The sequence below is a fragment of the Mus pahari genome, chromosome 6 (assembly GCF_900095145.1).
Source record: "Mus pahari chromosome 6, PAHARI_EIJ_v1.1, whole genome shotgun sequence".
Classification (NCBI taxonomy): Eukaryota; Metazoa; Chordata; class Mammalia; order Rodentia; family Muridae; genus Mus; species Mus pahari.
The window spans coordinates 51,760,230-51,773,746 of NC_034595.1; the positions used below are offsets into that span (position 1 = coordinate 51,760,230).

The following is a 13,517-nucleotide window of genomic DNA, read 5'->3' on the forward strand; positions in this document are numbered from 1 at the left end:
ACCCAGTGGAAGGTCAGAGCACAGGCCTGAAAGTAATACTTGCGCTTAAACTCTGGGTCAGTCGCTTGTCCCTGGGTGACCTTCAGCTATTTGTTGCAACTCCCTAAGGCTCGGAGTTTGTTACCTGAAAATTCAGGATCAAGATACAACCTCCTAGCCTCGTCCTGGGATTGAAGGATAATGAGTCACACACACAGAATGTAGACCTCAGAGTATTGTGCTGGCCGCATGATAGTTGGTTACAAACCAAGTCCGCTGCGCCCACGAGGGCGAGCTATTGTTACTAATAACAACGAGGAAAGGGAGTTGAGGCTTTAAAGGCAGTTGCTCCCTTCCTAGGTCTGTGTCAGGCAGAAAGCCCGAGTTCTCGAATTTAAAAGGGACTTTGGGTTGTGGGTAGGTGGAACCTGTAACACTTGGGACCCGAGATCCCCTGCACGGGCCCAGTCAGGAAGGGGGGGGGCGGTCGCCTGGCCACCTATGGGAAGGTCTCAATGGTCCCCTTCTTAGGCCAGAAGGGTCCTGTGCAAGCGAAGTCCCCCAGTGTCCCGGGCCCCCAGCGTCCCAGGGCGTCGCCCCGTGCAAGCGAGGGAGAGGAGGGGCGAGCGCGGGACTTTCCCCGCCTCCCCCCTCTTTCCATAAATCACCGCTGCGGCGGCGGCAGAGCCGGGAAGTGTACGGAGCCGGAGCGCAGCGTGGTGGCACCAGACACCTCCCTTTTCCCCGCCGCTTTCTTTCCTTTCTCTTCCCTCACTTCGGTCTTTTAAACCTCCCTCTCCCTCCTCGCACGGAGACCGCCCCGGTCGCCCCGCCGCGCCTGCACTAGTGGCGCCGCCGCCTTCTCCGGGCTGCGCCGGGACTCGGGGAAGCTAAGGCGGCGCCGCTCCGCCGGTGCTCTCAGCCGCCCGCCCGGCCTGCGGGCGCCGCGGTCTAGGAGCCGCTGCCGCCGGGCGATGGTGGCCGCCCGCGCGCCCGCGCTGCAGCCGGGCGCCCCCTAAGTTTGCCAGCTACAGCCGCCGCGCCGTGGAGCCGAGAGCGCAGGAGACGAGGAAAGTTTGGCGGGCTGCGCCTCCCGCGGCCAGCGCCCGAATCCCGTCGGCGGGAGTGGCCGGAGGCGGCATGGCCCGCGAGCCAGAGGAAGAGGAGACCGTAAGGCCGGCCGCTCTCGTTCGCCGCTGTCCCCGCTGCCCTGGCTGGCCTGGGGCCCCGCGGCCGCCCCTCTGGCTGCTCTGCCTTGTGGCATGCTGGATCTTGGGTGCCGTGGCCGACGCCGACTTCTCTATTCTGGACGAGGCACAAGTGCTGGCGAGCCAGATGCGGAGGCTGGCTGCGGAGGAGCTGGGGGTGGTCACCATGCAGGTAAGCGACCCCCTTCACGCCGCCTCAATTGCAGCGCTCTCCCGCTGCGCAGAACCCTGGGGCGCTGCACGGAGCGCCCAAGCCGGCTGCGAGACCTCTCAGCTCCTGAAGACTTCTCCACATGCAGTGCTCTCTGTCCCGTGTACTCATCTGCCGCTGCCCTCTTCTGCAGAGCCTCTGCCCCGCACCCACTTTTCCCCTCTTCTCGGCCCCGGCTCCTTTCTTGTTGGCTGCGGATTCTCTGCTCTATCTGCGCCTCCTTCCCCAGTTTGCACCCTCTTCCTTCGCAGATTTGTTTTCACTCGTCATTCTTGCAAACTCCCTTTCCCTCTTTGTGTCCCCATCCCTAGGCAGCGGTCCCGCCCGGCTCCGGGCACTCTCCAAAGCTCCCCCACTCCACCCTCTTTAAACCTCCCAGCGTCCTGGAGACCTGGCGCACGAGTGGGAGAGGGAGCGAAGGTAGAGTGTCTTTCCGGGCCGCAGGGCTGTAGGGGTCCGGGCGGCCCAGCAGTCGGGGCTCGCTCTCCCTGCCCTGCCGCTTTGGGGGAGGGGAGGGGCTGGTTTGGCGGATCCCCCGCTTCAGTCTTTCTGGGGACTCTTTTCTTTTTTTTTTCTTTCCGCTCTTGCGGCCCTTGGTCTCCTGTTGTCCGCTGTGTAGTTTCTGGTTTGTGTGTGCCTTCGCTGGGAAGGGCGAGGTGAATAGGGTTTCCATTTTTTCCCCCTGCGTGTTTTGGCCTTCCCTAGGGCTGTAGATTAATTGCCTTTGGCTGATAAGGATTTCTGACGATGCCACTAATAACCCACAGTTGTAAAAATTGCTAGACAGCAACCACCTGGAGATCCTATCGCGCCGTTATTCTCATCTTCTTGGCGAAGAAGGCCCACTCAATTAGGAACTGATGAGATGACACTCCGAGTAGCAAGCCAGAGAAATAGCCTGGTGCTCCAGACAACTAACTGTATTTCTGCAATAATGGTGGCCGGATTGGCCTTCGAAAGGCCGAAGTTTCAGGAATGTGGTGTCAAAATAGGTTTCTGATTTCGAACCTAGAGTGACCATTCCACCTCCTACGGGCGAGATGTTTTGCTTCTCTTTGGGATTCAGGTTTCTGACGGCTTTCTGAGAGAGAGAGAGAGAGAGAGAGAGAGAGAGAGAGAGAGAAAGCCCAGAAACCTACTTCCACCCAGGCCCCCTAAGAGGCTGCATGCAGTGTGCTTAAAACAAGTTTCACCTCCACGCTAGCTTTTCTAACGTGGAGAGATTGGTTTGCTTTTGCCGGGAGGGTAAATTTACATTTATTTGCAGAAATCCGGCCCTGACCTGCTGCGGAGGGGGATTTTCTTTATTTCCATGATAACAGCTACTCTTTTAAAATGCATCTTTCCATTGCTTCCTATGCTCTCGTTTAGATTTAGGTTCAGTTTTAATTTCTTCCATGTGCATTTTCTGGTTGCTGGCGCCCTGACCTCCTAGGGATGAAGGGCTTTTGGAGGCAGTGAAAACCATCTACATTTGCTTTGCCTTGGTGAATGCGTTAATTTAGAAACAAACAGAACCGTGTTTTCCCCACAGAGGATGATTTTTTTTTTTTTCAAAAGGGAGTTCACGTGGTGCCACCTGAAGTTTTGCTTTCAGGATTAGGTAGCCTTTGCCACCTTCATTCAATTCCTAGAGCAGGATGAGGGATGGTACCCCCTCCCCTTCCTGTAATCTTAAAGGCTTGCCATTTCTAAGATTCTGGCAGCAATTTTATGGTTTCTCACCCTGGTCCTTGACAAAAGGTGATCCTGACACATTGTCATTCAGGTGGGGAGACACTTTAAACACTTTAGGAAAAGGAAAAAAAAAAAAAAAAAAAGCTGGAGTCCCTGGGGTGTGTGTGTGTGTGTGTGTGTGTGTGTGTGTGTGTGTGTACCCAAATGGCCCTTTATCTCTTTCCCAACTGGCCCCTCTCTAACACCTTTGGAACCTCTTTGTGAAAACGGACCTCCTGTGGACAGGGTTTTGTCCGGTAAAATGTAAAGCGGCTTCTCTCCTTTTTTTTCAAAGGAGAGATGCTTACTGTATTTAAATTCCCCCTTTTTAATTATATGTTGATCTGCCACTTGCTCCTATCTGGGAAATTGTGAGAAGAATCCCCCTTTAAAGTAGCCAGACTGTCAGCTTTGGGAGAAGTACTTGTGCATAATAAATCCACTGCTAGTTAGATGTCTGGCCTTTAACGTAGAGCTTGCCAGCTTTGGGGTTTGTTCAGTGGATCTGAAATAAATGTGGGCCAGTTGCCTAAAATGAAGGCGATGTGCCCTCTGTTCTGGAATGTGGATTCTGCAGACAGAGACTCAGTCAGTGGCTCAGCGACAAATGCCCTTAAGTTGAGTTGGATGGTTGGGGCAACGAGGTTTTTCTTTTTTTGCCTCTGCAGGAAGAAAGTGTCTGCATGTCCTCCCCCACCCGAAGGGGTTGACTCCTTTTATTTAACCTTGGCGTTTTATGAGATCTGTAGACCTATTAATTTTCAAGGCCAGTTTCCAGACCTTTGAGTTGTTTTGTTGCTGAAAATTTTCCAAAAGTAGCTCTTGACTTTGAGAAATTGCAAAGCAGCTTCCCAGTGAGGCCAGTTGTTCTGCCGAAGCTCCAATAGCTGCACACCATGCTCATGCTCACTGGAGGCTGTACCGGGAGAGCTCACAAAGGCAAAAGAGCCTTTCAGCGCTATGGTTTCCACGACATAGTTCTTGTGCTTGCTCACAGAGAAGATGGTTTGAAAAGCAGTCTGTCTGAAAATTTTCCTGGAAAAGTTTTCCAGCTGGGGTTACCTACTCCTGTCTTTGTTTTTATGTTGGTTTTTTTTTTGTTGTTGTTGTTCTTTTTAAATAATGGTCCCAAATTTTAACCGATATGGTTTATGCTCATTAGTTTTACTGGGAAAGCTGTCACTGAATGCTGCCTCCCTGGCAGCAGACATCATAGATCATGGGGGAAAAATCAGAAACCTAATCATTGTCTCCTCAGGAGTCTGGTGAACTGAAGCCATCAGTGCTAGGGTCTGAGGAGCAGACAGGGATGGGGTCTAGGGAGTCTTGCTTCTGCTTCTGCATTCATGCAACCAGCTTTGGTTGAATGGTGTCCCACAGTGGGAAGGGTCTCGTGTTGGGTGTCCAGAGACCTGGATCCCAGAGGAGCCACTTGCCAGTTGGGTAATTTCATTGGTGCTGAGTCAGCCTAGGCTGGGCTCTGTGGCTTGGATGGCAAACCTATCACTATGAACAAAGCCGTGGCTGACAACTGTTCATGGATGCAGTAGTTTTTAATATTTTCAATTACCATTGATAAGTGTCCTGAGCTGTGTATTAAGTATTTAAAGAACTGCAAGGAGATTTTCTTGCAAAGTCTCCTCTGAGGGGGTTTACTTTAAAGAGTGATTCCCAACCTGTGGGTTGTAGCCCCCTTTGAGGCTTGAATGACCCTGTCACAGGGACACGCGAGACTATTGAAAAACAGATATTTACATTGCAATTCATAATAGTAGCGAAATTACAGTTGTGAAGTAGCAATGAAAATAATTTTATGGTGGGGGGTCACTATAACATGAGGAACTGTATTAATGGGTTGCAGAATTAGGAAGGTTGAGAACCACCGGTCTTAAAGAAAGAGGTAAGATTGCACAGGTAAAATGCTTAATCCCCAGTGCTTGCTTGTTAGAAAGCATATCTACCCTGGGAGCTATTTCACCAGGCATTTTCTAAGCCCACTTAACATTATGTGACAATTGAGGCTTCCTATCAGCAAGGGTCTGGCTCAAGGCCAGTGAGTCTTCCTTGGTGTTTAGCTGTGCTGTGCTGGGCACACTCGCTGTGAACTTGGCAGACACACCAGCAGGTTGGTCACACAGCTGTTGTATGGATCCTGGGAAGAGAAGGAGGCGGGGCTCCTTTCAGAAAAAAATATCAGAGGTGCACATTGGAGCTTCATCTCAATTATAGAGCAGCAGTCAGGGCAGGGCAACTTTGGGAGAAGGGCCTGTCTAGGCAGAGGTGTCTATCCATTGGAAACAGCAATGATGTAAACAATGAGCAGAGATCCCAGAGACAGGGAAGTCTTGTGCAGCAAGACAGCAGTGCACAAGCCACACAAACCCTTGCTTATTTTTGAGCGTCTCTAACAAATCTGAAGTAGAGGGCTTTTTCTCTGAGAGGTCTTAGGTGAGACTTTGTTGGCCATACAAGGTGACCAAGGCCAGGCCTCTCTACTCCTACTCCTTCCCGAGTCTCTCAGCTGGTGATGGAACAGACACAAAAGGAAGCAGTGATTCAGACAGGAAGGTTTGGCAAGGCCTCGAGGCCCTGGAAAGTAGTGGTGAGTGCGCAGCTGAGAGATGAAGAGGGTATCAGAGGACCACAGAAGAGCCTTGCTCTGTTCCTGTGGTGATCAAGGAAGTGGGCTACTTTGGCCTTTTCAATGGAATGTCCATATACAGAGGCGGGCCCTGAGAGTGGAATCTGTAGCCTCTACCGTGGGCAGGTCAGCAGCCCGCAGACATTTCTCATCTCTCTGCTGGCACTGGATGAGGAGGCTAGTGCATCTTGAGCCTTCGCGAGAAGACTGGCTCTGGCTCCACCCCTCCATATAGACCCTGTATGGTCTCTCAGCTCTGGCCACCCTCACACATCTATGGTGACCGGGCATATATGTTGCTGTACCTGCGACTACAAGCGGATTCAGTTGTCTTTAGGTGAGGCTTATATATAGTTTTCTCTAACCCATATACCATACCGTCCCGGGCAAAACCTGGTTTTGAATGACTTAAATATATATTTATCTACTACAGACTAATTTTCGAGGAGGAAAACATGCAAATAATGTGGATTCGTTTGTATGTTTGTGTATAAAGTTGGGGAAATTGTTATTTCTTCCTTCTAGAGTTAAATATTTGGAGAAGAAGAAAGCTGAACCATTATAGGTGACTCTGAGTTGAACTTGAACTTAAGAATGAGCCGAAGGAAAAAACATATTGAATGACTTTTGCTGACTGCTGTTGTCTCAGAGCTGGCCGGGCTTTCTTCTCACTAATGCCTGCCTGCCTTAGCTGGCTGCGTTCCTGGTGCTCCTTAAGTTTCCTTGCCAGCCCTGCTTGGGTTGGACTTGGGCTTGGGAAGGGGAAGGCCACGGTTTCACACTTCATAACATGTCGGTGCTATTTCTGGCCGCTGCTTGCCAAGTTGATTCCTTCAGCCTAAGTGGGTGGGTTGAGGTGAGAACCTTGCAAAGCTCTACTGTTGCCAGGGGGTGGAGTGAAGTTCACCATGGATCCCCTTGGACTCTGTAGGAATCTGGTAACCCTCACAACATCAGGGGGGCAACAGCGACAGCAATTTGGACTCAGCCCGTTATCAGTTGTGTAACTTCCTGAGTGGTATTACAAACCCACCTGAACTTCAGTGTCTCCTCATTTCATGTGGTTCGTATGGGGAAATACATTTTAAAGAAAAGGGAAAGGAAAAAGAAGAAGAAGAAGAAGAAGAAGAAGAAGAAGAAGAAGAAGAAGAAGAAGAAGAAGAAGAAGAAGAAGAAGAAGAAGAAGACAAAACAAAAACCAGACAACAACAAAAAAAAACTCCAACAAAAACTAAAAGCAAAACCTAACCAGCACAGGGCTCTGCAGAAGAGACTTCAGTAAACAGAAATGTCGGCTTGTAAATGCGGGTCTAGTCTGCTCAGTGTGAGGTTGTAAAACTGAGAATGGAGAAGACTGCAGCTCGCCAGAGCCAAGCACCATCTCATCCTCAGATATTGGGTTGTCAGTGTGGCCATGTTTCTGTTCCAGAGTTTCTTGGGTATCACGTACAGACCTCAAGCATGTGCTGCCAAACCGCCCTCTGGGGTTTCTGAAGAAAGTACTGGATGTGCAATTTGTAGTTACTTATTTACTCTTAAGCTTGCTATTGAAAAGATGTCCATTTTTTTAAATGTACAAAACCAAAGAAAATAGTTTAAGAGAGCACATGGTCTTTTCCCTCCAGTTTAAACAGCTGGTGACCACTGGTGTGGGTGGTGAGGCTGATTTCCCCACCACCTCCACCTGCTCCTACTGTCCCGCAGGTGACAGGACACTGCAGCTTTGTTTGTAACATTTCAAATTGCATTAGAATTCCATTTATTATTTTGAATGTTTGATAACTGTTTTCTTTCATTGGGTCCCTGTTGCATAGAATTTTAAAAAGCTAGTACTTTTTGCCCAGAGACCAGCCTTCTGGATAGATTACCTCTCGTCTCCCTGCACTATCCCACGAGACTGTGAGTTTTCTTGTTTTCTTAGTGTAGGCACATGAGCTTTGATGTAGTGTGAGCCTCATGAGCTCACTTCTGTTCCCATCCCTTCTAGAAGAGGTAAGAGTGATTAAGGATAGAACAAGCTGTAGGTGGGGACATGAGCACATGAACACACACACACACACACACACACACACACACACACACACACACACACGATGACATAGTACAGGGACCTTTGAGGACTAAAGATGCTGCATGTATTTTTGGTTTTCTGAGTAGCCTTTGACCACAGGCCTCATCACAGAATTGGGGCCTGAGGGATACAGGAGTAAGCAGGAAGTTGGGTAATGAAAGTATGGCCTTTCCAGAAGGCTCCTGTTGAAGAATGGAGCCTAGCATCTAGCATCCTTTGCATGATCTTCCCATGCTTGGACTCACTTGGCTTGTCAACACAGAATGGAAAGAATTGCCACACTTGTGATTTATGGCACTTTTAGGTTACTACATCTAATGTTTCCCAAGGTCAGATGGGCAGAAGAAAGGAAGCGGTGTGTAGGTCAGTAGGAGAGGTGTGGGACACTGTAGCCATAAGGAGATTGCCAGGGCTACAGGAGGGCAGAGCTACTCTGTCCCCATTGTGGTTGTCCAGAGGCAACATGGGGACACCGTCCAGGCTAGTGTCATTTCTTCACTTTGTTTTTTAGGAGATGTAGAAAGACCTTGCTTCTTAAAATGTTGGCAATTGGTGGCTCAGATTAAAATAATAGTAAAAAACAGCGTGGGCCAAGCCAAACACATCTGCAGGCAAGATGGAGCCAGAGGGGCCACTCACTGGTTTGCAGTGTCTGGGGTAGAATTATCAGTGGGTTCTGGGCTATAAAGGCAGCGCTGTGTTTATAGGGATCTCTCTCTCTCTCTCTCTCTCTCTCTCTCTCTCTCTCTCTCTCTCTCTCTGTGTGTGTGTGTGTGTGTGTGTGTGTGTGTGTGTGAGAGACATGTGCATGTGGGTACCATTGGAGGCCAGAGGATGACACTGGGTCCCTGTAGTTGGAGTACAGACAGTTGTGGCATGGGTTCTGGAACCTGAACTTGAGTTAGCTTGTGAAAGCAGCAAGTGCTCTTAGGCCCCGCTGGAAGAGAATTTCTGTGTCGTTGTGAAGCAGAACTTTCCTATGAAGAGTTCTAAAGTGGATTACCTCGAGAGATGAGCTGCTTGTCTTTCATTATAAAGCCCTCAAATATTTAATTCAAGGTGTCTTTTGTGCCAGGCACTCTGTTTGGCTTGAGATCTCTTATCAGTTAATTTGCAAAGTAGCACAATTATAACAGGTGCTCTGGATGCTTGAAAAAAGTGTGTCAGGGATGTTTATGTGTCTCATGGGGAAAGGGTCTAGTCTGGAATGAAAAGAGGTTGGGTGGCCTTCCCAGAAGGCTCCTGTTGAAGACTGGGAACATGGTTTAGGATTTGAAGTTGACTGAGATAGGGAGAAAGCGCATAGGTGGTAGGTTTGCCCAGTGGGCAGAGGTCAAGTTGTTAGACTCCTAGGATCTTTTTAGCAAGACTTCCTTTCTGACAGGTGCCAACATCCCTAACTCCCATTAGCTTGAATGAGAAAGGGACCTACTGCCATTCCAGGTGAGTTATCTGGGGGTAGATCTTCCGGAAGGGCTCTATGACTACAGTATTACTCTTAATGCTCATCTTCCTAAGTGGAGTATCCTGCTCTTTGAACATAGCTGGCAGCATCTTCCATGCTGGTTGGAAACCAGCTGCTTCATGTGCCCGAACGAACCCCTTGGTTTGGAGATGGTGTGCCTTAGGGAGAGGAATCTAGAAACTGGAGCAAGCCCTAGGACATGGGAAACTCAGCTAAGAGGTTTAAGATTCAAGCTGTGATAGCCAACACCACCTGCCAGGACCTGCTCCACTTCTGTTTCCCACAGCCCCGGGACAAGTTCAAGGAGAGCCTACAGAACCAGATGGAATAGCCGTACCCTCTCTATACTGGCCTGTTGCCTACAGTGTCTGATCACTGATGAGATCATAGCTGACATGGTGAAATATATTGGTCTCTTTGTTGTTGTTGTTGTTGTTTTTAGATAGGGTTTCTATGTGTAGCCCTGGCTGTGTTGGAACTCACTCTGTAGACCAGGCTGGCCTCGAACTCAGAAATCTGCCTGTCTCTGCCTCCCAAGTGCTGGAATTAAAGGTGTGTGCCACCACGCCAGGCTATTATATACTGTTTTAAAGGAGCAAATGTAATTGATTACTTGCAGGTTACCACTGTGAACCTCTAGTATGAAAGAAACTCTTTATTCAAAATAGAAAACGGGTCTGAGGATAGGGCTCAGTGGTAGAGCTATTTCCTGGCATGTCTGAGGCCCCCAGTTCAATCCTCAGCACTGCAAAAATAGTGAAAGAAATACATAAATAAATCAACAAAATATAAGTACACTAACAAGGGACAAAGCATTAGAGAAAAGGGTTGGGGAAGAACAGCTTTAGTCCTTCGGTGCTTGTTTATATAAAAGCCACAGAAGGGAATGCCACCTCTGTTCTGTTGTGCAGTGGAATGAAAGGACTTATATTATTTTTCCTTTCCTCTGGAATAGGAAGTCCTTGCATTTTCTTTTCGCGGACATTGCAATATTTCTCTGGAGGAGTGTCCGTGATGCCACAACGTAAATGACATTTGTTATTGGCTTTTTTTTTTTTTTTTTTTTAACCTTTGCTTTCTTTTTTCTGAGTTCAAAGATGGATTCCTCCTTAAACTTCACAGTCAGCTGAACTGCTTAGAGTTTGAAAGCCCCAACCTCCAAATACCAAGTTGGTGGGCCGCAAAGCAGCTTCTCATCCTTGTCTCCCTGGGTGTGCTCTGCTTTCTGGCCTCTGCAGCGTAGACGCCCAAGGCTGCTCATCTCATCTACCACTGTCTTGGTTCTCCTCCAATCAGAGCCACTTTTAGAAGATACAAAGCCCAAGACTGATTACAGCCCCTCCCTCTTTTCTTGACTTCCTTTGTATTTTTAAAGATATAATTTATATTATTTTTGCATGGGATATTTTAAAAGATACTTCAAGGCTCTGTGGAAGGACAGTTTAAAAAAAAAAAAAGTCTGCAAGCCGGTGAGAATGAATCTGAATTTTTAATTAGGCTTTGAGTTGTTGCTTCAAAGTGTGGAGACATCATTAGGGATGTAAGTCTTGTTGCATTAGCAGAGGCTGACATGTTACTTCAAACACACAGAGTGCAGCTGTCCTGTGCAGATAAAAGTGGCCAAGTGCAGAATAGCAAGGTGGATTGGTAGATAATTAGCTGTCCCACATTACTGCAGTGTGGAAGAAGCCTGCCAATCATAGGCAGGAAGGAGGAATTATTAGCAGGAGAAAATCCAAGAGTGTCGTAAAGCAATTTGGAATCTCTTCAGCTGTGGCCGAGTTGATAAGGCCTATGCTAGCAAGCCACACAGACTCACTCTACTGTATGATAGCCAACTATTTCCCTTCTTCCTTCCTTCCTTCCTTCCTTCCTTCCTTCCTTCCTTCCTTCCTTCCTTCCTTCCTTCCAGAATGGCCAGAAGTACAAATGATGCACAAATACATTCATTGATTCATGAGTCTACTCCAACTCCATTCCTGATATAATAAGCTTAGTCTTTACAGTTCCATGTCACTATACTGAGTTAAAAACATCACAGAGAAGCCATAAAACCTTGGCATTTACTGACTATGGATAACTGAGAAAGAAGTATTTAGCTGTATCATCTCTTTGTTATAAATGAGCAGTGTTTATAGTGTCTCAGGATACTTGTATGTCTGTTAGAGGTGAAGTTGTGTGTTTTAAATATTTCACTTCCCCTCAACCCCTGACCCTTGGATATCAAAGGCATAGAAAGGCTTGTGGGATCTTGCTGATGCTCAATCCTCACTAACCCGTTGGCTCCTTGGCCTGCTGGTCCACTTGGTGCCTCTGCAGGATGCTGACCTCCTGTGCTGCTGGCTCCCCTTGTCTCCCTCTGTTTCCCTCTGAGGTGCAGCTTGACAGAGGAGGGGCTGGAGTAGGTCAGATGCCTTCAGCAGCCTCTTCTCTGGGTGGGAGACTGGCTGCAGCTGGAGGGAGAGAGAGAGGCCATATGCTTTCTGTGGATTGTTCCCGCCCCTTCCCAGAGACCTTTGGGAAACCTGAGGAAGGTTTAGAGGGCCACTCAGTTGGCTATTCAGAGTTGGTTTCCTAGTTCCTCCTGTGATAGGCCGAAATGGTGGCCTTTCTTCAGTCTTAGGGAAGACTAGGTCTATAATGATTATAAACCCATAACACAGGTTATGGGTGCTTGAGATTGTATAAATGCACATGATCATAAAAGCAGGGTGTGGGGCTGGCGAGATGGCTCAGTGGGTAAGAGCACCTGACTGCTCTTCCAAAGGTCCAGAGTTCAAATCCCAGCAACCACATGGTGGCTCATAACCATCCGTAACAAGATCTGATGCCCTCTTCTGGAGTGTCTGAAGACAGCTACAGTGTACTTACATATAATAAATAAATAAATCTTTAAAAATAAAATAAAATAAAAGCAGGGTGTGGTAGCCCAGGCCTGAAATCCCAGCCCTCAGGAGAGAAGAGATGGAGAGACTTCTAGGTCATCCTAGGCCACATGCATAGCTTCAAGATATTATTAATAATAATAAAAGAATAACGACAAGTAAACAAATAGACTGAAAACAGATGAGGAATTTGTATTTGCACACCTATATCTCAGACATTAAAGCTAGATAAGACTGATAGTTACAGTTACAGCCTTGGAGGGTTGCTGAAGAGCGAGCAAGCACCTGTGGGAGGGAGCCCATACTCATTGATCTGGAAGCCTTAGGGGTGGTTAGTCTGGATTGCGGGAATTGTCCATGGTATGAAAGGTAGACTATGTATTTTTCTAATAGTTCCTATTTCAAAATAGCTTTTCTCACTGTGTTTAGCATGTTCATTTCCTTAAGTATTCTAGATTGACTGGAAAATGTTTTGGGGTCCTGCTACAAAAAGATTGAAATGCTTGCTTCAGTTCTATCAATGGTCCAGCCAATGTTCAGTATATGAACATTCTGAGTATTAATGGGGTTGGGTGTTTGGTTTATTGATGGTGCAGAAAGCCAAGCTATATTTAGGAGTGGGAAAAATGTGTATGCCCTTGAAATTAATGTGAATTTGGGACCCATTTCTCACAAGGTTAGAACTCATTGGGTAATTCATTTATGAAATATTTACTGAACACATGCTTTGTGTCTGGTACCATCCCATCGCCTCTGTGTCTCTTGCCCTTGTGTACTGATGGTGCCCATCAGAAGGCTGTGTGTGGCCATCAGAAGGTGTATGTGGAGGTGACAGACCCTTAAGTTTGGAGAAAATCCCCTGCAGTCCACTTGTTACCTCTTCCAGAGTAAACAATCCCAGGAAACACAGTACTAAAGTGGCTACACTGTTCTTAGGCTAGAATTAAAAAAGGAAAACAAAATATCATTCCCTGTGTAATTCCTTTTCTTATTAAAATGAAGAGCTGCCAGGATGGACTTGGTAATAGAATAGTTCACCAGCACTGTGACTCTGGTGAACTTCCAACCCCCTGTCCCACCCACTCTTCATTTTAGTTAGATTTGCATATATTGTACTTTGTCTTGAGGGAGGTTGAAAATCCCCCTGCCTCAGTATCCCAGGGAGGGGTTTGTTTGTGTTCTTACAGAGGATGATGACAGTTTTCACTTTTTCCTGTAGCTTTGACAGTTTACAACAGAATTTTTGTGTAGACACCGAGCATTCAATTTAATTTAATTTTTATAGTTATAAATACAAATATATCTAAAAATCTAATTTTATTTTTATAAATATAATTTTAA

At 47.4% G+C, this 13,517-nt stretch overlaps 1 protein-coding gene across 1 annotated transcript in view; it reads left to right on the forward strand.

Moving 5' to 3' along the window:
- The first annotated feature begins 648 nt into the window (after positions 1–648).
- Cachd1 (cache domain containing 1) overlaps positions 649–13,517 on the forward strand; it is a 230,044-nt gene continuing 217,175 nt past the window's right edge. Inside the window, exon 1 of the mRNA XM_021199687.2 lies at positions 649–1,359. Within this exon, the coding sequence (XP_021055346.1) occupies positions 1,120–1,359 (240 nt within the window). The 5' untranslated portion in view covers positions 649–1,119. The remainder of the gene's footprint in view (positions 1,360–13,517) is intronic.